Genomic DNA, 25,303 nt, shown 5'->3' with positions numbered 1-25,303 from the left:
AATAGATAGTTTCTTCATATAATTTTTGAAGCATTTCGAGACAACTCCATCCCATGTCATAACCACAGGAATTATTTTTACTTGACAGCTATACAGAAGCGAGAGCTCAGTGGCCAGTAGATCATACTTGTGAGACTTTTCAACTTCCACTTGCTTGAGACAATCCTGTGAAGTAATACCCACTTCAATTAGATTTATTTCGTTTCTGACTTTGTCGTGGACAAAGATATCTGGCTTGTTATATTCTACTTTTGTTTCGGTGAGGATTGTTGTATCAACCCTGATTTCAACTTTTCCCGTCGACAGTGTTAACTGAACAGAATGTCCCTTCAGTCGTCTTGCTTTTTTAAGTCCATACATTCAGCACAAGTTAAGGTAAATACACTTCACAACTTCGTTGTGTCTGCGGAGATAATCACTGTTGAGCATTTTACCACACTGAGTAGCCATGTGGTCAACAGTTTTCTTGCATTTCTTACAATGATTGCATAATGAGTCAGCGGATGCAAAGAACAAGTTTCGATCTTGCAAAAGACAGTACAATGCTTCACTCCGTGGGCCATTATTTCCTTTAGATAACCACTCTGAGGATGTGGCTAGATCAACATTTTGTTCGTCCATGCATTTGAATAGAACAGAATGTAGCATTTTACAATTAATGTTCTTAAACAAATATTTTCTTTGAGCATCTTTGATAAACTCAACACCCAAATTCTCCATGTCGAGAATTGCATACTTGGAGACGAGAAATCCTGCAATCGTAGCCATATGCCATTTATTTGTTTGTATCACACGCAAGTTTCCCGATCTCCGTAAGCATACTGTCGACTGTCTTTTTAAACTTTTCAGGAACTGGAAAAGTATCAGTTCACTTCTGAAAGAGACTGAAGCAAGTCCTCTCCCATTAGATTTCCGATTTAAATATAATCTCTCTTTATTTGCAGGTTTGAGATGGAGTCTGAAAGTCGTAAGAAGTTGTCGTATTTGACGGTCAATACAATAAATTCGTGAGGTTCAATATTAATAAGTCCGATGTAATAATTTATTTATTTTATTTAAATTAAATAATGTGGAAAGAGGATTGGTCCATTGGGAAGGCACCCACTTTCTTGCACTCGTAGTGCCGGTCGTTTTCCCCGACATTCCGCCGCCAATGACATCATCAAAAGGGCCATGGACGCTGCCGGATTCCACTCTCAACTCGAACCAGCTGGTCTCGATAGAGGGGATGGCAAACGCCCAGACGGCGTAACCATCTACCCGTACACGAGAGGGAAAGCACTTGTTTGGGACTTTACCTGCCCTGACACGTTTGGACCTTCTTCATTCGGAAGTTCGGCATCCTTTCCTGGCTCTGCTGCAAAACATTCTGAAGAGTTGAAGAAAAAGAAATACTCTTTCCTGGCAGACAGATATCTTTTCCAGCCGATCGCTGTGGAGACTTCCGGAGTCTTTGGAACAGAGAGTTTTTCGTTCATTCGAAGATTGGGTGGTCTAATCACCAAAAAAAACAGGTGATCCGCGGGAGACGTCGTGGCTTTTCCAGAGGATTTCGTGTGCAATTGTCCGCGGAAATTCACACGCTATCCTAGGGTCATACTAATTAATTCAATTGATTTTGTTATTTTAAATACTTATTACTAGGGCAACCAAAAAAAAAATTAAATAATTTGTTTAATGTGATAATTTTACATCAAAGCCATCTATCTGAAGTGAACCCCGCCAACATAATTGCGCTGTTGTGCTGTTGTGGTGTGAAGAAGAAAAAAGAAGAGAAAAAAGAAAGGAAAAATCTGAAAAGAACATGCAAGAAACTGCAAAAGAAGATGAGATCTGCAAAAAATGCAACAAGATGAACAAAAGAAAGAGGATGATCCATTGCACGGCCTGCTCGTGTGGCTTCCACATGTCCTGGCCGGAATGACTAAAAGAACCCTGGAGCTCATTTCTGATTGGCATTGTCGGGCATGTCTCCAACCAGAGAATGCGACAAACTCTCCCATACGCTATCCTTCCAAACATTCTCCACTAGACCATCAGGAAATACTTAAATTGATGTCAAGCCTGACACATACACGAAGACTCCTGATCAGGATTCCCAAAGCTGCCAGATATATCTGTCGCGGACTGTCTATGTGAGTGTATCGAAAAGGCAGTTTCTTCGGACGACTCTGAAGATTGTTTACGACTCTGAAGATTGTTTACGACTATTCTGCTTCGCCCCATTCACACTATGCATAGGAGGGGGGAAAGAAAAGAAATCACTTACGTCATTAGTAAAGGAGAACGTCCGCACATTCTTCTCAAGGAACCTATTTGCAGACTCAGAGAAGTCTACCTTCAAACCCCAAAATGAGAAGACTATCTCTGACACTCAGAGACTAAGAAGTGCGATCCGTCGAAAACTTTTGGAAGGAGAATCCGTGCTGCTGTGAGGATTCTGGCAGATCAACACCGTATAATTGAGCCGTCTGAACAGTCCTACACATCACTTATTGAACGCCACCCAAGTCCCCCAAACGAGCATCGGATTCCTCCTTGTCCAGGACAATTACCCAATCTCCGAAGAAGACGTAAAAAATGGGATCCTCTCCTTTGTACCAAGCAGCAGTGGTGGACTAGATGGGCTCCGTCCGGGCCACCTCAAAGATCTTATTGGTCGAAACACGGGCAATTCTGGGGTCCGGCTCCTGCTGGCTATCACCAAGCTAATGAACAGGATGCTATCAGGGACAATGCCGCATATCTACCCTCTTTGGACTCCAGCCGACTGCTGATCAGGATGATTCTCCAACTCCAAACTGAATCATCTGAAATCACAGACATGGACCATTCGAGGGGGATGATGCCTGAGCAGAAAAATCGTTACAAGACCATCTGGGAGGATAAATACGAGAGGCTTCTGAACCAATCAAACCAACACAGACGTGCCTGTCTAGTGACTGGAAGATGCGAATCGAGTGGAGCTTGGATCAATGCACTCCCCGTTGATAGTGTCGGAACCCACCTTGACGACGATACTGTCCGCATTGGCATCAGCACCAGACTTGGACTGGAGATTTGCCGGACTCACAAATGCCGGTGTGGGGCCACCATCGATTGTTATGGACACCATGCTCTCTCTTGTCGAAGAAGTGCAGGACGATTTCCAAGACACAAGGCGATCAACGAAATTGTCAAGCGAGCCCTGGAGTCTGCAGGATACCCAGCCGTACTTGAACCGGTCGGGCTTGACAGAGGAGATGGAAAACGTCCTGATGGGATCACAATTTTCCCATTTGAAGAGGGGAAACCCCAGTCTGGGACGCAACCTGTGTGGACACTCTCTGTCCGTCCAACATTGCCGGAAGCGCAGTGGACAGACTGTATGCCGCGGAAAAAACGATGAGGGCAAAGAAGAGAAAATATGAGACGCTGCGAGACCGATTCGTGTTCTGTCCGATTGTGGTCGAGACAACTGGAGAAGTGGGAAATCGCTTCGCTTCCTAAAGAAGCTTGGACGCTTAGCCACATTAAAAAGCCACGACACACGTGAGACCCGGTGGCTTCTCCAGTTGATCTCCGTTGCTATCGTGAGAAGCAACGCAACGTCAATTATGTTGGCGGGGTCCACTTCGGATAAATGTAATAATTATATCGAGAAATGGCATATTCATTTTTTTTCGTCTTTGAAAGCATGGTTATTCTTTTCTTTACATTTCCAAGGATAGAATCCATTACTTTACTCATAAGGACATTACTTCCTGCATCTTCAAGTACACCCAAGTAGCGATATCCTCTGACTCCTTCCAAAGTCTCACAACAAGATAACGATTTAACATTTGATGCTGACTTTTCTGAATTCATCTCCAAGCCAACAATTTTAAAGAATCCATCAACAGCTTCCATCATTTTAATTACTACATCTTCTTTAAGGGCGAATATCTTTAGGTCGTCAATGAAGAACAAATGATTAGTAGAATAGGTCAACATATTTGGGTCCTGTTTATTAATCTGAACCTTTGGTACCAAAAGTGATTATTTTAGTTATATATTTTAAGGAATATAAAAAATGATATGTGAAATTATATTAACCAATGTAATAATAAGTAATTGTATATAGTTTACTTCCGTTGTCCAGATTTAATTTTATCCCCAATACTAATAGCGATCGCCTATTTGAAAAATCAATCAATGTGTTAGATATACCTGTGTCATCGAACGAATTCTCACGTGTCCAGTAATCTCCGAAGAGAAGGGGCATTTCTCAGCACTCAAATTTGCTAAAATAGAATCCCCAAAAATAGATTTTGAATGAAGATTTGCAGAAATGAATCCCAAATCATAACTGAGCATCTACGAAGAATTAATTTTAACATAATGACTGAATCAGGAGTAAGACATTTCATTCTCGTAATCGATACTATATGGTCCAAAAGCTCTTTCAAAACAGTAATATTCGAATCGATTGAGATTTTATTTTCCCACTCAAAATCATACCACATGTTTCTAAATTCTTCATCAGAGCAAAAGGATGGAGAAATATAGTCAAGCGCGTCAATATTAATGTCGTTGAGCACGATATAACACCGATCATTCATTGCACCCCGTGTATCATATACTGCAAATAAATAGCATATCCTTACCCAGGCTTCCAAATATTGCCCCGTTTTGAAGCGAAGACATTCTCACTGATGTTGTAATATTCATTGTCGATTTCGGCGGCAATTGAGCCGACTGAGGACGATTTATTATAGTCATATCGCCTGTTTATTCAGTCTAATATAACAACCAATCACAGCAAGGTCCAAATAAAAATTTTGGAGTGTATCAGAAGACTGATTAATGACAGATACGTCCAGCCATATTGTGTGGTGATTTATTTCAATATGTGCTTCAGCGTATACTACGTCAGCCATCCCAGTCAACTGGAAGATTTTTATCGAATCATTATCCATTGAAACTGCTCTCTTTATTGTAAATGGCTCAGCCGACGACATATGGTCAAAGACTTGCTCCTAGAATTAAACAAACACTAATCACATCAGGCTGAATTGAGTTCATAACATAATCGGAAGAATCGGTCAATATACGAAAATTTATTTGATTGCCAATACAATTGCCCACCCTTTTTTCTTTAAAAATGCCCTTTAAGAAAATAAAACCCACAAATTTACATTCGTGACTTCTTGTACGGACAAATTTTCTTTGTTTGCTTGCATTGACAAATCAAATGAACGCCGAAACTCGTTCAGAAATAGTCCTGACCTATCACAAATATCGGAATTGAGTATGATTGAAATGGACTCCTCTATTCGAGCAACCTCGGACTGATCTGCAGACTGACATGAATAGACAAAAATACCCCAAGCTTAGCACACTTGTCCAAATAAGAGAGAACCGACACCATTGAGAGGAGAGCATCCACAGGTCGTGACTAATAAATAACATTTTCAATTCAACATTTTTAATAATCTGATCACATTCGATCATTTCTAGCCTTTTTATCACTTTCGTAAGACTGGCACAAATTGAAGAAACAATAAATAGCTGGTCATTCTCAACGAAGAGAAGTATCGAGGGTCTATGCGAATATACCAATTATTTACTTTTCATTTACTCGGCCTGACTGCTTTGAAGTTGCAATGGCACTTTGAGTGATATAAGTGCCATCTTTAGACACTTGTGTACTCCTTGCTGATTTGACTTTCTCATCTTCAACAACTAATGATTCAGCTTCTTTAACAGAATTATCCTCTTGAGAAGAGCAGGCAGCAATCACCTGTTTGTATAAATAAATTAAATGAACTTCAGTAAATAACTTTAATATCAATTCACAGGTGGTTTCAATTTCTTGTAACGAACTAGAAAATTCCGCAATAAGCCAAACAACTGACTCAACAGTACTAAACCTCATACTGAAAAGTATACCTGGGATAATTTAATTGTGAGTACAAATTGAAAAGCACACTCAATATATTGCTAGAGTCAACGGAATTGCTAAATGATGTTCGAATGAGGTCAATAATGTCATCTGAGACTTGTTGTGATGATATGGCAAGTTGATCAGCCAACTAATAAATGATTCACGTGATGAATACAGTTGGAATGATAAGATCAACAGACTCGGGGAATCTCTGGAGCAATGATTTAAATGTATTGATGAGAAGTTGTTTATAACTGTCATTCAACTCATCAGTCTTATCAGAAGAGAATCTCAGAAACTCATTTTTTAACACTGACACCACCTTATGGTAATAAATAAAAGACAACTTGTGTGACATTCCTTCGAGATACGACCTGAACGACAAGTCTAAGAACTTCCTTTCTTATTGAAATGTCACTGGAAACCAACATTCTCAGCATATCAACAGCGCTATTCTGAAAAATAAAACCAATAACAAATTTCAACCACGAAAACAGAGATATTAGTTGATTTTATAAGCTGTGCGAGTCTTCCCAGCACTACCAAACTAACATTATTGTCATTCTCCCCAGAAACAAGTTCCACATACACTTTGGTCACCTCCTATCAAAAGAATTAGGCAAATATCATCAACTTTAATGGCAGAAGGCAAAGAAGTTAACATTGAGAGGGTATTTGCCGCTTCAAACCGAACCGAGGAGCTTTCAGAACTCAACAAATTGAAAATACAACGAATAAATTTAGACTTGAGATATGGATCTTTTCTACATGCCTAAAAGAAATATTTAGGAAGAAATATGCCTTAACGACAAGTTCCACGACAATTAATTGCAATGTCTCTCCAAAAGTAATAACTGTGTCTATTCTTTTTACAAGATAGTTCAATGCTCGTTCCTGTGAGCATAAATAGTCTTTAATATGCCTGGTCCAGGTATACAAGGGCGACGAAGGCATTTCTCTTACACGGCATGGAGGACTCCCTTTCGAGGTAGTCGTTTATGATTTCGGGGACATGATTTGATACTAGATTTGGAAAATTCCTTTAAAATCAAGTTTTTTAATACTTGTAAATAGAAAAAATAGCAAGTACTGCGTTTCTACGTACGTAAGGTTCTCTGTGCTTCAATCCGTCAATTACATAATTGCTTAAGGCTTGAAGCACGATCGGTTCTTTTACTTTGGACATGAAACGGAGTACAGAACCCCTCAAAAACTCGTTTGGGTGAGTCAAGTCCTAAGATAGGAAGAAATGGAAACCTTTAAAAAAGAATCACAAGCCAAAATAACTTCTGGCAGAGGTTCACCATCGGCTCCAATTTTGGGCATCATTTCCCAAAAAAGGTACCAGAGTTTTTTAAGGTAGTGGTCATTGTTTTTGGAAACATTGTTGATGACTTCCAGAAATATGGAAGGCATTGAAGTGCCATTACTAAGACAACGAATTATTGTCTTCATTGCCTCGATTTTTACACTTATGACATCACTTCCTGAACAAATATTAGAGAGTTCTCACTTAGTTTAGTTGTTAATTCTTTTTCAAAGTACTCGTCGTCTTGATGAGATGTGACTATTAAATGGCATAATCTTCCTTGAACATTGTTATTCATAATCTATTTAATAAAGCATTACAGTAATGTACAGTGATAAAATTTAAGATAATACAACAAGAACAACCTACACGCAAATGATTAAGTTTATTTATTTATATAAGTTAATGTAGTAAATATAAATTTGATATAATAAATTTAATAAAAATGCTTAAATTTCATATTAAAAAAATTTAATTAAAACAAATGTCAATAAAAAGATTTACCTTAATACAGTTGAGCAGGTAGCCTATAAATCGTGTGTTATCCATGCATAGAAACTGGTACTTTGCCTACTACAAAAATTTACAATTTAGTCTTTGACTTGGCCGTTCACTGTCAATTGTATTTCAGTTTTGTAGTGCAGTGTTTCTCAACCTTTTTTTAATGGTGACTCGTAAAGTTCTTTAAAAAATTGTCAGGGATTCCCTATTATCGATTTTATCTTAAGAATTAAATCAAATCTTATTAATAAAAATTTATAATGTAATTAAACTGCCTAATGGGACTCTTGTTCCTGTATTTTAGAGATTAAAATATCAATACAGATATGTTGTGTGTTAAATTTAGTGGAATCTCCAGACTTTTTTTCAAAATGGAAGAACGGAGGAACCATTGCCGAGTGAAGCCATTAAGTCAAACATGAAAACGACCACCAAAAAATGTAATTCAACGCTTCTCGGTGACTAAATATCAAAGAAGGACCGGCTTTGGGGACATCAAACAAAATATTTCCCAGAGGGCTTTTAAGAACAGTTGACTGGATATTAAGCTTGTGGAGACGTATATAAGCCCAACTGTCTTAAATAACCCTCATGGTATTTGATGGCCAATCTTAGACATGAGGTTATTTTTAAAAGTAAATTTCTAGCAGAAAATATAATTTCCTTCCTAAAAATGAGAAGTTGTGAAAATGAACTAAAATTATCGGAATGCAATTTAATCCAGATATTTCCAATTCTCAAAAGATATTTCCTGAAAAATGATCTTTTTTGAAATTTATTAGAAAATAAATTTATTTAACACAAAATTAAGAAATGAAAAGTCTATGATCATGCCCTCTATGAATCTTCAAAACAAGCTGATGAAGAGGGACATAAATTCAGAGCATCAAGATAATAAGGATTGTCATATTTGGAAGAACAAATATAATTTGAATTTTGATTAAGATGATCTAAATATCCATAGGAGTCGTAATTCTCGGTAATTTCTTGCTCGGATGCATTCTATATATAATAGTAAAGGTTAATAAACAATGGTAAACTCTTCTCCGTCAAGAAATTTTGATAGAGAAGAAAGAGCATCTGAGCCGCTGACAAGGGGTTTAAATCTTTTAGTGTTGTATACATACATATTCTTGGTTGGACTGTAAATAAGTACAAGAACTTCAGATCCAGTTAAAACTCCTAATTCTTCAGCTTTTTTAATCAGTCCTTGTTTTCTTTTGCTCAAGGTTTGTCTCCGTTTAATGTTATCAGAAATATATTCGATATTAATTTTAGCTTTTCCCTTTGCCATCAGTTTTGATAAACAGTAATCAAATTGTGTTTCCTATTTATTTTATAAAACTTTATTTAATAAATTATTTATTAAAAATTATTTAATAAAAAATTTAATTATTTTAAATACAAAAATTAGAATATTTTTAAAACTTGATCATTTTTTAAAAAAATGATACCTATCAAATGACATTAATACATGAAGTTAGTATTATGTTTACGAGAGATACAGTATGGTCCAAAAATATTACACCCCTTGTTTTTTTGTTGAAAAAATCTTATATCTGTTAGAATAATACATCTATTTAATTATTTTTTTGTGAATTATATCTATTTTAGAGTTTAATGAATTTTTCATTTTGTAGAAAATCAAAATGAATTTAATTGTACATATATTTACAAAAATTAATGAATTTCAAATGGTCCATAAATAGTACACTCTTAACAAATTCAACATCTGTTGTGCTTTAAAATTACCTAATAAAGTTTTATTTAATATACAAAAATATTTTTATTATTAGGATATGTTTTTTATTATTCTAAAGTAATTATTTAATTAAATAATTATCTTATTGCCAAAATAATTAACATGAACTTTCGTGGTGTTGATCTCTCTTTAGATATTAAAAATCGTATTATTTCCTTACACGAGGACAACTATGGATACAAAAAAATTGCCAAGAAACTTGAGATTAGCAAGAACACCGTTAGAGAACACCATATTCTTCTATTCTAAGAACACCGTTGCTAAGATTGTACAAAAATACCGAAAAAACGGAATAAATGGCATTTTAAATGGAGAAAGAGGGAATCCGAAGAAGTTATCTATCAGATCTATCCGTCTGATCAGACGTTCTGCTGAAAAAAATCCAAGAATCTCTTCATCTGCAATTGCAAAACAATTGGAATCTGGTGATAATTAGACATATTGTAATTCGATTAATTTTTATAGTTTTTAATTTAGAAAATAACTAGACAATGCAGTTATTTTGAACTGCCGGCGCATAAGATGGCCTGGCAGTTCCCTCGGACGATCGCCAACGAGACTCTTTGGAAAAGATGACGAGTCTCGTTGGGATCCTTGTTTCGTCTGGCAATCTTCGACCCCAGCCGACGAAGGAAAGAAAGCGATTCTGGGCCGATGACCCCGGATGTCTCCACGGCTACTGGCGCAAAAATGTGGTTTCTGGCCAGGTACGAGTATTTTCTTGTTTTTGTGACCTCCGCATGTCTTGCCGCTGAGCCGGGCTCAGCAACTGAAGAGATCAGGTTATGCGGGGAGAATGTGTCGGAGCATGTCGCGTCCCAGATGAGGCATTTCCCGTGATCGAAGGGAAATGTTGTCATGCCATCTGGGCGCTTTCCATCTCCGCGATCCAACCCGACTGGTTCCAGCACATTAGGGAATCCCGCAGATGCCAGGGCGCGGCTCACCACATCATTAAGCCCAGAGTGTCGAGGGAAACGTCCAGCGCTACGCCGGCAGGATAGCGGGTGCAGTCCTAGGGTGTCAATCATCTGGCCGCAGCGGCATTGATGTTCACGGCAGATGTTTAATCCCAAGCGCAGAGAGACTGCGATGCGGAGGCATTCGTTATCCAGTAATGTCCCGACTGATACCATTGGGATAGCTGTCAGCCAGGCTCCCGAATACTTTTGGGACCCAGCAAGCAGGCAGCCCAGGCGGTGTTGATCAAGTTTACACTTGAGGAGGAAAAACTTGTGGTCCGAATAAATTCCGTCCCACTGCCGCTGTTTGGTCGAATCATCAGGAACTTTGAGACCATTAGCGGACCAGCATCTGACAGCCGAAGAGAACTCAGTGTCCACGGGGGATTCAATAGCGGATTGGAGAAGGAATCTTATTCTAATATTCAAATATCAAAATCTACAATAAAAAGGACACTACATGAATGCAATTTATATGGCCGAGTACCTTGAAGGAAACCATTATTGTCAAAAAGGCACAAAAGAAACCGTTTACAATTTGAAAAAAAATATGTAAACAAAAATATGGATTTTTGGAATAGAATTATGTGGTCAGATGAGACCAAAATCAATTTGTTCGGATCAGATGGAATTCAGCATGTGTGGCGCAAAAATGGAGATGCACTAAATCCAAAATGCATAGTAGCTACAATGAAACATGGCGGCGGAAATATAAAGATATGGCGATCTATGAGCTCGCAAGGACCTGGTGAACTTTATATCATAAATGGGATCATGAATGCAGACATGTACATTGATATACTTGAGGAAAAAATGATTCCCTTTATCAACGATCATTCAGGAAATCCGATTTTCCAACAAGATAACGATCCGAAGCATACTGCAAAGAAGACTAAAAGTTTTTTGACTGAGAAAATCTTGCAAATGGACTGGCCGAGCATGTCGCCAGATTTAAATTCAATTGAACACCTATGGTGCTATTTAAAAAGAAAAATTAAACATTTGACGTCACAAATAAAAAAAATCTAGAAAATTTAATTATTGAAAAATGGAACAAAATTCCAAAGGAAATATGTATCAAATTGGTGGAATCAATGACCTCGAGACTAAAAGTAGTCATCAAAAATAAAGGAGGGCACACCAAATACCGACTTTTTAAATGGTGTACTATTTATGAGCCGGCAATTTTTCGTGTTTTTGCTCACAGATATAAAATAAATTGATTTTTGGTTTTAAAAAAAATAAAAATCATTAAATCAACTTTAAAAAATAGTTTAAGTAATTAATTATTAGTATCGAAAATTGATTTTATTTGTAAAAAAGTCAAGGGATGTAATATTTTTGGACCATACTGTATGTAGCCTGGCTGATTGCCAAACTGTTTCTTCGGATAATGGCGGTCGAGAACGTTGCATTAGCCAGTCCACCTCCCGATGATCATGAGTGCGCATTGAGATTTTGGCTCCGAGCTTGCGAAGAAACTTTTCAGTCTTTGTACCGAGAGCACCCGACGTCTCCGCCGCTATCGGCACCACGGAAAACTCCTCCGAAAGGGCAGAATATTTAGATAGCTTTAAATCTTCAGCCTTCTTAGCAGCAGATTTAGCCTCCAGAGCACACGAAGTTAAATGAGACGCAGAAAAAGTGTCCCAGCAGGTTGCATCCCATACGAGGCCTTTTCCGTCTTCAAAAGGAAATAGGGTCATCCCGTCAGGACGTTTCCCGTCGCCGCGGTCAAGACCCTGTGGTTCGAGGACCGAAGGAAATCCTGCCGAGTCGAGGGCCCTCCGTATGATGTCGTTCATAGCAGAGTGCCTCGAAAAACGTCCGGCACTCCTCCTGCACGATAAAGAATGCAGACCGAAAGAATCAACAGTGCAGCCACAACGGCACGTGTGCGGGACACATTGCCTTAGTCCGAAGCGCAGAGAGACTCCGATCCCTACCGATTCATCGTCAAGGAGAGTGCCAGATGGGGCGTTCGGGAATGCACAAAGCCAAGCTCCACTAGCCGGGGATGCTGCCAAAAGAAGGCAAGCGCGGCGGTGCTGGTTGGACGACTCGAGCAGCATATTGAAAGTTTGCTTGCATCTAATTCGATCCCAGACTCGTTGAGACATTCGATTTTCTGGAAACTCAAGACCTTGTTCCCTCCAGACTTTGCTGAAATAAGCCACATTTGTGTCCAAGGAAAATTCAGTAAAGGAGTGTAGAATTTCCATGACAAGTGTGTGGCTCGCGGAGACGGAAGAGAGGAAAGCAGGGAACGATAAGTCGGAACATGAGCCAAGCCCACCAAAAGATAACGGGAGGGTTGCTTGTCTCCAACCCATATCGTCGAAGGGGGAATTGCATATGTTCTGAGTACAGGTGCGGATAAGGTGGTCAATGGCGGAGAGTCTCTCTGGAAAAGCAAAACACGAAGAAGAGCGTAGCAAATAGGAGAGCTTTTGGATTGAAAAGCAATTTCGTAGGAGGAATAGTGCTGTGTGTGAGTCCAACTGTCTGATACGTTCGAAAACTGCCTCGAGAAAGAATTCTTTTTTGCGTAGGGCCACATCAATAGAATTGCCAGTTACCGGGGCTCCGAGGATAGAAAGTTCGTCAATGGGAGTAGATTGAACTCCCGGAAAGAGGAAACAACGTCTTCGAAAATAGATTGGAAACCCAAAGTTGGAAATTTCACATTTTGAGAAATTTAAAATGAGGCCGACTTTCTCGCAAGCCGGAATAATTTTAATATGTCCTGCAGAACGATGTCCGGGGGCCACCGAGAGTGGCGTCGTCGAGATACCAAAGGTTTAATGGAAAAGATAGAAGCTTGGTCACCTCGGAGATTCCAAGACAGAAAAGGAGTGGCCTCAGAGGGTCTCCCTGTTGAACTCCCGAAGCAGACGGGATAGTGTCCGAATCAAAGATAAGTGAAGATGGTTGGCCGTATGATTGGAAAGTTAGCCCAAATAAAGAAGGATAATACTCAGAGCAGGCCTCCAAAACTCGGTCCCGACGAATACTGTTGAATGCATTTCTGATGTCAAGCTTGATCAAAATGTTTGGACATTGTGATTTCCTGCACGCATCTGAGAAAGTGCGGATAGCATGAACAGCGGATTCACATCCTCCAGGCACGCCGACGCTGAGTTGGACTGGACTGAGCTTTGCGGCGATGGTGGGGATAATTTTCTTGCATGCTATCTTGGCTGCAAGCTGACGAAAGACAAAGCCGACCGCAATTAGGCGGATCCCTCCGCATTTTTTGCCAAAAGCGGTGAGATTGGCTGAAAAGAGAATGTGACGGATAGTATCCGACAGGTTTCCTTGGAGCAGTTGATTTATCAGACAAGTGATAGATTTGAGCAGACGCATGGCAGGCTCACCCACGGTGTGAGCGATAAGGTCCTTCAAATGTCCCGGGCGGAGCCCGTCGGCTCCTCCGCTGCTGCACGGAGCGAAAGAGTGGATCTCGACAGAGACATCATCTCCCGAAAAACGTAAAGACGGTTGTTTGGCCGGATGGGGACAGACGCGAAGGTCCGCAGGAGACGGTGCATGTTTTTCGAGCAAAGCCTCAAAGACTGACCGAAACGAGTTGAGTGTTCTATTGTCAGACGAAATAACTCAGAGAGCTGCCCGAACTCCGCCCTTGCTAAGTTTAGAATGGATCATTTTGCGTAAACGGAGTTGTTGGGCTTCTGGGCTCTTATGTTTGCCACATTGAGACTGTGTTTGTGACTTTGATGATTGGAGTGGGGGCGAATCTGGGAAGTATTCCCGAGCCATAAAGGAGCGAATGTTTTTTTTCATACGGGCGGCTAGAGATGTCGAATCCCGATCAGGATAGGGGCACCGAGAGCACAGGGAGCAAAACTCAGAAGACGGATCCAGTCCTATTCGTCTTTAGACAATATCGCAGTGTCAATGCAAGATGATAGAGCATCTGCCGCGGCAGCTCGTGCTGCCTTGGGGATCTTTTACGGGGATGATGCGGGATTTGCGTCTCTCCGAAATGAGCTCTATTTCTCATCTGTTAATTGACTTTCGATTTTGACAGTTGTAAACTCAGTCTTTTGTTTGTGCACTTTCAGAAACCATTTCTAGAATATCACAAGAGCGTGATTATGCACTATCCTAATCTCTTAGATGTCTTCCAAAACAAAATCTACACCATCTCCATAGATCATTTCTACGATCGTATCTAATAGTATTTAAATTTATTTATTTTGATAAATATCTTTCAATTTATCTAAAATTATATAATTGTTTTACAAAATAAAATTTTTCTACATTTTAAATTGTTGGATGTTTTTATTAATTGTGGCCAATTTAACTGGAATGAACCAAACATGGAAATCAACATGCTATTCTCTCCTGGCCAACTACAGCCATAATTTAGCTAATCTTATAAGCTGTTCTGGAATGAATACTCACCCATTTACAGCCTGTGGGAATTGTTTTGAACATCACAATCAATTGAAATACATTCATCATCGAATTGTAATTCCCCTAATTATCAAAGATTATCGAGAACTGTATGGACATTCCCCGGTATAGAGAACAGTACCTCGAATATGATGGCATTCTCGCAAAATCCCTACTTAATATGTGGAAAAGAGGGTCGTGTGACGGTAGGGATTTTATTTCATAGTATAAATAGCCTGTTGTGAGAAAAATGGTGACTATTCGGCTCACTACCTCGACTATCTTAACGCTTCGAGTGCACTTTCAGAATGTCTGGGTGGTGCCACAACAAAAGTATTTAATAATATATTAAGATTATTAAAAATTACTATTAAATTTATCAAATAGAAATATTTATATAGTCAACTCCCACAAATATCTATTTCCAGACAGGAATGTTCAACATGCAAAAAACAGTATGAAAGAGTACAAAAAATGAGACATAGTCAATGTCTGGACGTTCACGACAATGTTTATTTGTTAAAATGACTCATTAGTCCGTACTATTCATGTCCATGTGGAATAAACACTATTTGTGTGTCGGTCGGAAAGAACTGCCGAAATATGTGATTGGAGTGAGTTTGAGTGTCATTTTTATTGTTATTTTCCTCAATTATTTGCTTGTATTTTTATTTGTCAAGCCTGTTGAGGAAAAATGTCTAAAATTTAATATTAAAAGTTTTTTTACTTGTAATTTTTTAGCAATTTCTGATTCTGTTGTGATCGAATAATATATTAGTTTTAAAAATATTATTTTTGTTTAATTTATTATTTTTAAATAAAATCTCGTTTTAATTTAAATAGGTGTCTTGTTGTTGTAGTTGAGTATATAGTTCATATATTTGTGAAGAATGAGTTCTACTTTACCTGGAGAACTAAATGACGACATAATGGATTTAGATGATAAATTGATGACCATCGATAACACTTTGGACGATTTTATAAAATACACTACTTTGGAGGACTTTAAAGAGAAGGTATTTTACACAATATATAACAGTCGAGTCCCCTTGAATATGCAAAAATAAATCTCCTTGAACTCTACGCTATAAATTTACTGTTTTGGAGTTGTCATTTTTTATTCAGTATTTAGGTTATGTTAAAGTTCGTGGAGAGGACCCGAACAAATTCATGATGAAAAACGAAATGGTAAAATCCTTAACTTTATTGGTACAGGATAGAATAGAAAGACACATTAAAAAATGTCGTGAATTAGGAGAACGCAAGATTAAAAAATCACGGATAAATAAAGTCGTAGTCAACAGGATTATCAAAAGAGAAGTTCAGTCAACAACCACTCAAAGTTATTGCTATAATATTTTCGTAGAGAAAAAGAATAATAAATCAAAGTAATGTTCTGATTTTTTGGTGACGATTTTTAAGAAATTGTTATTTTTGTGTTGTAGTAAATTACTTAAAGTTAAAAAATATCTAATCCAGATAATATTGGTTCGATCTTCCTCCTCCTCGCCTCCTTCTGCTGGACTCATGGGCTGGATACAGCGTCCGTGTCCTCGTCGGGTTCCATTGATGTCTCGTGGTGACTACTTCCTCCATTCAGTGCCTCATTGATTCCCCCAATACTTTTTACATGATTTGTCGTCGTAGCTGAAAGTTTGTATTCCGGACGCATGTTCTTGAATGTATTTTTCATCACGATCGTCTGGACATAGGCACGAGTTGAATCTTCGACTTTTAGCGAGTTTTGATGATGTTTGTAAAATTTAGATAGTATTACATCCCATGTGAGGACCAGTGGTATGACGTTCACATTTGTATTGTGTATTAACTTTAAATCGCTTGTCAAGAGATCATATTTATATAATTTCTCGACTTCCACATGCTTCAAAGAATGTTGAGAACTAATCCCAGCTTCGATTTCGGTTTATTATTATTTACTTTAGTATCTGTCTTGATTGTCGTATCCACCCGTATTTCGACCACTTCATTAGAGATAGTTGACTTAACGGAGTGTGTCTTTAACTTTCTAGATAAGTGAATGCATATTATTACCTCATTGTGGCAATACAGGTAATGGCTGTTCAACATTCTGCCACATTTTGTGACAAGATGATTTACAGTCTTTTTGGCAGCGTTCCAATAGTTGCAACTACTACCATCGTTGTCAAAGAATAAGTTGCGGTCCTGAACTATACACAGCATTCCCTCCAACTGCGGAGAGTTGTTCCCGGGAGATAGCCACCAGGACAATTTCTTCAGATCAACGTCCAAATCTCCATAGCAGTTGAAAAAAATCGAGTGAAGGGGCTTTCTTCGTAAAACGTTCAGTTTGGGGCTTTCCGGAGTTGCAAATTGCTATTTTCTGCATAGGAATTTCCTAATAGTGGCCATGTGTGTTTTCTTAGATCTGACGGCCCTCGGGATTCCCTCTCTCCTCAAACGATAGGACGCCTTCATCTCCATGTCTTTGTAAATTTCAAGAAGTATTCGCTTGCTTTTATGCACCACAGAGACCAATCCTCTTCTTAGTCGGTCTCTTGGAAGATAAAGTCTATGTTTGTTTTTAGGTTTCGTGTGTATTTGGTGACCTTGCGCACATTCTTTTCAACATTCTCAAATTCTCATGGTTCGATATTCCCAGTCTCCTGATCTGAACCCAATTGAGTTTTTTTATATTAGATTTATTAATAAAGAAAGGACAAGAGAAAAATCGTCATTGGCAGATAGCCAGAGTATTGCCTCTGACTATGGCTTTTCCAAATTAAAGTAATTAACAAATATTTTATTAAAATTAAATAATAATTACAACTAATCTACTAAGTTTTTTGAAATTAGAATATTTATCAGATTTTCAAAGAAAAACTAAATATGAATTTTGAATCATTTTTTTTGTCGAGGAGTGTAGTAATTTTACAACGACAATGCATGCTCATTAACAGCCTTGAAAAAATTTGCACAATTCAGTTTTGAATCTGCCAGGCCTTTAATTCTCTCCTTGATTACATTCGATATAAAAATCATCGTATCATTTTCCAGTTTTCCAAAACTTATGATGGGAGAAGGCCAGATGGAGTGACTCTTTTTCCCTACTCTGGGGGAAAACCACTAGTTTGGGACTCGACATGCGTGGACACTTTCACTTGAAAGAACATCAACATTTCCTTGCGTTCACCTGGATCGGCCGCTAACTTTGCTGAAAAAACAAAAATTGCCAAATATTCCACAATCGGGGATTCGTACCGCTTTGTTCATGTGGCAGTCGAGACTTCGGGTGTCACAGGAACTGTAACTGAGTCATTCCTTAAAGAAATCGGACGAAAAATTGCTCATGTAAAAAACGATTGGAGGGAACCAACATGGCTTCGACAAAGAATAGGTTTGGCCGTTGTTCGCGGCAATGCCTATTCGATTATGTCGTCAGCCGAGGAAGACTAGCCTGTCTTATAATTAACTCGTTTCTGAAATAAATCGTTCTTGATTAAAAAAAAACTTTAAGCTAATAACTAGGGCAACCAATTGCAATTTTTTGCAATTAAATATAATTTAATTAAAATTCGATAAATAATAAAGTAATGAATAGACATTAATTTTAATTATATTTTTATTCGATTTAAATTTGCAATTTTTTGCAATTTTTTGTAGTCATTTTACAATTTTTTGCAATTTTTTTAAATTAAAAAAAAAATTTTTTTATTAAAAAATAATATAATTATAAGTAAAAGATTATTAAAACGTGTTTTAGTTGTTTGTTGTAATGGGTAAAAGGACAGTGTCACAGAAAATTTCATTTTATGCAAAGAAATTCCCCGAGTTTGTTATTGACAGTGAAGGGAATTTATTTTGCTCCAATTGCTCAACTGTTGTACGGTGTGACACAAAATTTTTTGTTGATGCGCACCGTTCTTCAAAAAAACATTTAAAAGCACACAGTATTTCTTTGAATTTAAATTTATAGAATGGACAAATTCATCTCAGAGTTCACAAACATTTCTTTCGGCGATAACGGATACTCGAAAGGATTGGGGGATCAAAGTAACACAAGCGTTTTTGGAGGCAAACATACCAATTTATAAAATCAGACATCCTTCCCTCATACGGCTTTTTGAGCAGGAAACATATCCTTTGCCATCTGAATCATCTTGCAGGTTAAATGTTAAAGAAATATCAAAATATAAAATGTTTTTTTTAAGTTATTCAATAGTGGGGAATGTGTTTTTTTTGTTTGTGATGAAGCCCAAATCAATGGAACTCGTTTTTTAATTACTTTGATTGGGAAAATCTCCACTCCAAAAAATCTTCATTTAGTATCGTGTACCAATCTATATTATCCGCCTACTACTTCAACAATTTGTGTTGAGGTGGACAAAGTAATAAAGAAATTTTCTATTGAACGTGAAAATTTTATATTATTCGTTACAGATGGGGCGAGATATATGACCAGTGGTATATATAAATAAATTTAATTTTAGCTGGGGCATCAATGAAATTGATATACCAAAATCTTTTCCACGTGACTTGCGTGTCACATTTATTGCACAACTGTGCTCTAAAGATTAAGGCATACTTCGCAGATGTTGATGAATTGATTTCGTCTATAAAGGCTGCCACAGTCAAAAACAAGAGACGTTTGGAGATGTTTTCACGAATCGGAAATCCACCCGAAGTTGTGGTTACAAGATGGGGAAGCTGGCTAAAAGCAGCAAAATATTACTCCCAGAATCTTCCAGAAATTATTAAAATCGTATCTGAATTTGAAGGAGATGGAGTTTTAATACAAAATGTTTTAGTTTTTAATTATTTTAGGCAAAAAAATCAGTGAATAATCCTACGTTGTTTCCAAGCTTAACCCAAATCAGTTCAAATTATTTGGGATTAATTGAAATGATTTCAAATACTGAATTGCTTGATTACTCCATTGCAACAGCTTATGGTGATCTAAACACCCTAGACTTTACATCAGATCCATGCGACATAAAATCCTATATATCAAAAAAGCTTGAGAAATCAGGAATACTAAGTATTCTTGAATTCTCAAATAAGAATCTATCGCCAGAAGTTTATTCACATCTCAGAAAATGTAGCGCAAGTTCAGCATCTATCGAAAGGGCAATATCTCTTTTGACGAAAATTCTTAGTAAAGAGAGGAACTTTAAACCTGAAAATGTTCAGGAATATTTGATTTCCTATTACAATAAATAATTTCGTTAATTTTTTGCATAATGTAATGTTTACAATTAAAAAAAATTATTTTTGCAATTTTTTACAATTTTAAAATTCATTTTTGCAATTTTTTTTATTAAAAAGTGCAATTTTTTGGTTGCCCTACTAATAACCATCAATCCCGTCAAGCAGCGCATCTTTGCCACTCGACCCTTCAGGATTAGTTCCAGACTTTTCAGCATTTTGCTACCATCCGGGAGCTTGAAAAAATTGATCAACCTCGACCATCATCCTCATTACAGTATCTTCCTTTTGAGCAAACACTTTTAGGTCGTCTATGAATAACAAGTGGTCTGTTGAGTATATCTGAGGAATCTTGCCTGACTTGTCAACTAGAAAATTTGGGAATTTTTATATAATTCTACATAACTCATGTTTCTAGAAAAATTTATTGCATAAAAATTGTCTGAGAAACTTCTTTGTAGGTCTACATTTTGGTCAATTTTCCTCTTTTTGGATCAATTTTGTATGACTTTTGGAGGTCAATTTTTGATTTTTTAGATCAACTTAGTGGTTACTCTTATGATAACTGATGGTAATCGTATAAACAACTTACATCAATTTTTTAGTTTTTAACTAAATTACGTGTTTAAGTGAAGAATGTTGAAGCACAGATTTACAGGGGTTCTCTTACTAACCACGACTTAGGAGTCTATAACTGAATTTTATATGGACAAAAGACAATCAAAAGATTCACTGAAATTAACATCTTTAGAGTATCAATTATTTAGCGTCATTTTGGTCCATGGAAAAGACAAAAAGTAAAGATCCCAATAGATAATTCTGCTGAATTCCAGATCCCGAAATTAAAACTTCGCAAGAAAATAAAAGATAACTTGGGCTTATATTATCTTAGGTAACCATTAATTGTTTTTAAAGTCAACTTTGTTTGATCCTTTTTCTTTTGAACGATCAAGAGAATCCAAAAAGAGTATTTTCTTTTCGATATTTATTTACAGTCCAGATTTGGAGATGACTCGCAATTCGTCTTTTACGTATCTCAATAGACACATAGAACTGATTTTGCATATCGTTTTAATATTTCCCAATAGTGACAAATTAGCCATAATAATTTCTACTACATGAGGAGATGAGTTTAGTAAATTTTAATTTAACACGACACGATTTGACAAGCCGTACATACCAAAATTAGTTTATATGTAGAGATATAATATTCAAGACTTGTTTGTGACAATTATTTGAACCAGATTTTAGTATAATGAAAAAGACATTTTATTGTTTAACTAAATTTTTAAATGGCGTTAATTAATTGAAATTTGACAATTTCTAGATGTTTCACTCCACAAGATGTCGATTCCGAGTTTCCGAAATTCAAAATAATAAGAACCAAAATAGAAATACATAACTACCAACATTGCCCATTCAAAAACCGAACTCACAGTATAAAATACCTATTTTATAACAAAACAAATCATACTTTACTCTCATTTATTTTTGCACATATTAAAAATATAAAATCTATAATTTTTAATAAAAAAATAAAATACACAATGAAAATGAAATGAACAATAAACTTGATAATATCCATTGAATTATGATATCTTTCTTACACTTGAACTTTGGGTAAAGCATAGTAGAGACCACAGAGAGCAAACAAACTCCAAATGTATTTCCAATAAACCCGACGAGAGCAGCATACAAGTGTAACTTCGAAAGTGGGTCGAGCTATAAACTTTTAAATAAACAAAAATACTTGGAAATTCACTGGAATCAAAAGTCCAAATACTGTTATAATAGCATTAACGAATAAAAAATTATTTAAACGTTGAGATTTATTCAAAATTGTTAGTTCGCGACGATTGCGAAATAAAATAATCAATTCGATAATTAATGCTATTGTATAAATTAACTAACAAACCATTTAGAAATGAAATAGTGAAGAATAACGAAAAAAAGGAACTTTGAGGACGTTCATTTGCGATATCACTATTTTTAAGGACTGTAAAATTTTACCTTATGTAGGGAATTGGGTAAGAAATATTTGTAGTTTTGTCGTTATTCCAAATTAAAATTGTTCCTAAAATTCCAATTATTCCCCATATTAAATATGTAATAATAATCCAATGAAAATAACGAAAGTTCATAAATGCGAATTAATAGTTGCGATTTTAATTTCAAGGATTTAAACATTGATAATCTCTTTTTTTGACGACAAACCGATTTCTAATTTTAATGTCTAAATTTGATACCAGAACAAGTACAGTGAATACTCCGAAATTGGCAATATTTGGTTCCGTCATTTTTTCGGCAATTTGAGAAAATTTCGAAAAGTTTTCTTCGTCAAAAAGTTGTCAAAATGAATCAGCCATTTTTATATTTTGAGGAAAATCCTTTCGCATATCTTCGAAATATCGTTAAAACTCGTATACCCTGCAAACTGAGTATTGCAAATACTTAAAAATTATAATTATCCTTGAAATTATCCTAATTAATAATTTTTTTCCTTAGGCAATCTGATTCCAGATTTGAAAATTGTCAAAATTAATGTTGATTAATTAAACCGGCGGGAAACCGACGCGATCGATAAAGAATTAGAGCGTACTATCGCAAGGGATATCCGCTCGAAAAACCATCTTGATTCGCGGGCGTCGCCTGTGATAGCAGACATGCGGGACCCGATCTCCTGAACGAAGCTAATTGCCTTACTGCCTAAGGAACCGGAAGTCTCAAACGCGAATGGAAGGAATTGGAACTTCTCCGTAAGTGAGGAGTATTTCCGCATCTTTTTGCATTCCGCGGTTGTGACAATAGATCCAGGAGCGGATGCGGACATCAGCAGGTTCTGAGGCTAGAAAGAGTCCACACACGTGGCATCCCAGGTAAGAGGCTTCCCCCTGTTGAAGGGAAACACAGTGATCCCGTCAGGCCTTTTCCCGTCCCCCCGATCGATCCCAGAGGGTTCAAGCAAGGAGGGGATTCCGGCGACTTCCAGAGCTCTCCTGATAAGGTCGTTAAGAGCCGCGGGATACGGTCAGCACAGCGTCTACACGATGAACTGTGCAGCCCAAAGCGACAGATTTTCGCACATAGGCGATAATTAATAATTATCCTTGAAATTTGTAAATACTTGATCTTCATCAAATCTTTACTTTAAACAAATGAAAAAATCTATCAGAAATTTTCTATCAAGATGAGAGTTTATTTTAAAGCTTATACCGAAAAATTTTAATTTTCGTTGAATTGTTAGTCGCGTGTAATTACTACTAAGCCAACGTTTCTGAATGCTTTTTAAAAAACAGTCTTACAATGTTGACCGTTAATTCGCCACGTAATCCCTCTCGCACTAAGGAAGATAAATTTCATGTCTATAGAATTTGATCACCACCCAGCCCCACCCCATCGTCTAAAATCAATAGTAGCAAGTATCTAAGATTTCACCAAACAGTCGATAAGTTTGCGAATATTTACCAGGTCCCAACATTTAAATGACAGATTCGCTTTTTAAGTATCTATACCTCACCTTCCCAAAATGGTGACAAAGCCTTTATCTTTCACAGAAAACAGTCGAACTCCGATTTTGAAAAGACCTCTGAGCTGGAACACCTCAGTTTTTAGAACACTTTGTAGGGTCTCTACCAAAAATAATTTATTCTTTTTGAATAAAATTTTGGTCGTTTTGAAAACAAAAAAATATTGAGGCGGTCCAAAAAGTTCAAAACCCATCGACTTCAATCGTTGTGCGAGAATTTGAATGTGTGGATTAAGTTGAATATCTCAATACGCACTTCGAAAGAGGCAATGTTTTTAGGTTCAGATAATCACTTATATTTCCAAAAAACAATAATATTGTGATTTTATACGCAAGAATATAATATTTAATTTTTATATTTCTTGCTTTTCAAAGAAAAACTCATAGTTCCCTAGTAAAAAATCGTCAATTCAACGTCCCACACAGTATCCGATCTTTTATTACATCAAAACGATTATATTTTATATTAATAGGATCCACAAAAAATAAAAACTGTTATTTGAATCAAATCATTTAAAAGCATCGAATTTATTATAAACAAAGAAAAAAAAACGATCACAAAAATGATTAATCTTTGAATTGTTCTTTGATATATTCAATCATTTTATTTTTAACCGTAGAACAACTAATCTCAGGCTTCTTCAACTAATACTAAGTAAATATAATTTAAACATCATTAATCTCCATTAATAGATTATTCATTTCTTGTTTTATTATGAGAAGCTGTTCCTCGTACTTATTAATACTGAAAACAACCAATAAAAGTATACTTTTCTTCATGGACTTTAACCGTCTCCGTTATTTTATTTAATAAAATAGACGACGATATCTGATAAACCATTAGCAACAATTAGTACTCGCATTCTCTCGTCCTCGCCTCTCATCTTGAGTGCTAATTTCTCTGTCCTGTCAACTAGTCCTTCATTCTCTTTTAAAACTTTTCGAATGGCGATATTAATTTCACTACAAATGCATTTTTGTACTATAACAAAACCTTGTCCGCTTACTCGTTGTATGTTCAATGAACTCGATGCATTTGTCAACACGCTTTGCCATGGAATTTGCAACCATATCTACTGAAGGAGTCTTTACCAAATTTTGACGGGGACGCTTTTTTGGAGAAAAAATGTTAATTTCTTCCAAATTTGACTTATTTCCACATATTGAGCGACGATTGTTTGAATTATGCTTTAATTCTTTAGGAGAAGGTTCCACGAGATTTGGTACCAATGAATTAAAAGAACTTTGTTGGTATGATCCGTCCTTGTTTCCGAGAATATCGACATGCTTTTTTAATGAATTTTTGTCGGTAATATAATCTGTAGAACAAAGACCTTCTTCACTTGTCACACGAGGTAAAGAACCCCTTTTTAGCTTATCATTCTTAATTATATTAACAAAGTAGAATACCTTTCGATTCCAAGCCGTCATCTTTGATAAAAACAGGCTTGAACGACGTTTTGGTTTATTCTGTGATGAAGCTCTAACGACTCTATTGGGCTAACATAATCCAAAATATTGTACTGATTTATTAGTATTTCCCACGTTGCAACTCCTAATTAATATTATCAAAAAATAACATTTCCTCCGCGTTTTCACAAACATTCACGTTTGTCTAAATTATGTCAATGAAGCATAAATAACTCGATTTTTGAAGGCAAGAAATTCATTTTCAAGATAAGAAATGAACGAACTGGAATTTTCGTCGGGAGCCAGTCTGATGGTGATTGCATGA

The 25,303-nt window shown here is 36.7% G+C and overlaps 1 protein-coding gene and 1 long non-coding RNA gene across 2 annotated transcripts; both read right to left on the bottom strand.

Annotated features, from left to right (window-relative positions):
• Window positions 1-6,250: 6,250 nt before the first annotated feature.
• On the bottom strand, window positions 6,251-6,668 carry LOC115227202. Its single transcript, XR_003883080.1, has 3 exons — window positions 6,540-6,668; window positions 6,392-6,508; window positions 6,251-6,360 (listed from the first exon to the last, which is right to left on the bottom strand). It is a non-coding gene; the product is annotated as an uncharacterized LOC115227202 (long non-coding RNA).
• Window positions 6,669-24,371: 17,703 nt separating this feature from the next.
• On the bottom strand, window positions 24,372-24,999 carry LOC118760930. The gene is made up of 2 exons (XM_036498552.1): window positions 24,563-24,999; window positions 24,372-24,531 (listed from the first exon to the last, which is right to left on the bottom strand). Exons 1-2 carry the CDS (start codon window positions 24,997-24,999, stop codon window positions 24,372-24,374), a joined length of 597 nt encoding a protein of 198 aa, XP_036354445.1.
• Window positions 25,000-25,303: the final 304 nt, after the last annotated feature.

This window comes from Octopus sinensis, unplaced genomic scaffold (genome assembly GCF_006345805.1).
Source record: "Octopus sinensis unplaced genomic scaffold, ASM634580v1 Contig02042, whole genome shotgun sequence".
In the NCBI taxonomy this organism is placed as follows: domain Eukaryota; kingdom Metazoa; phylum Mollusca; class Cephalopoda; order Octopoda; family Octopodidae; genus Octopus; species Octopus sinensis.
This window is presented reverse-complemented; position numbering and strand designations above follow the sequence as displayed.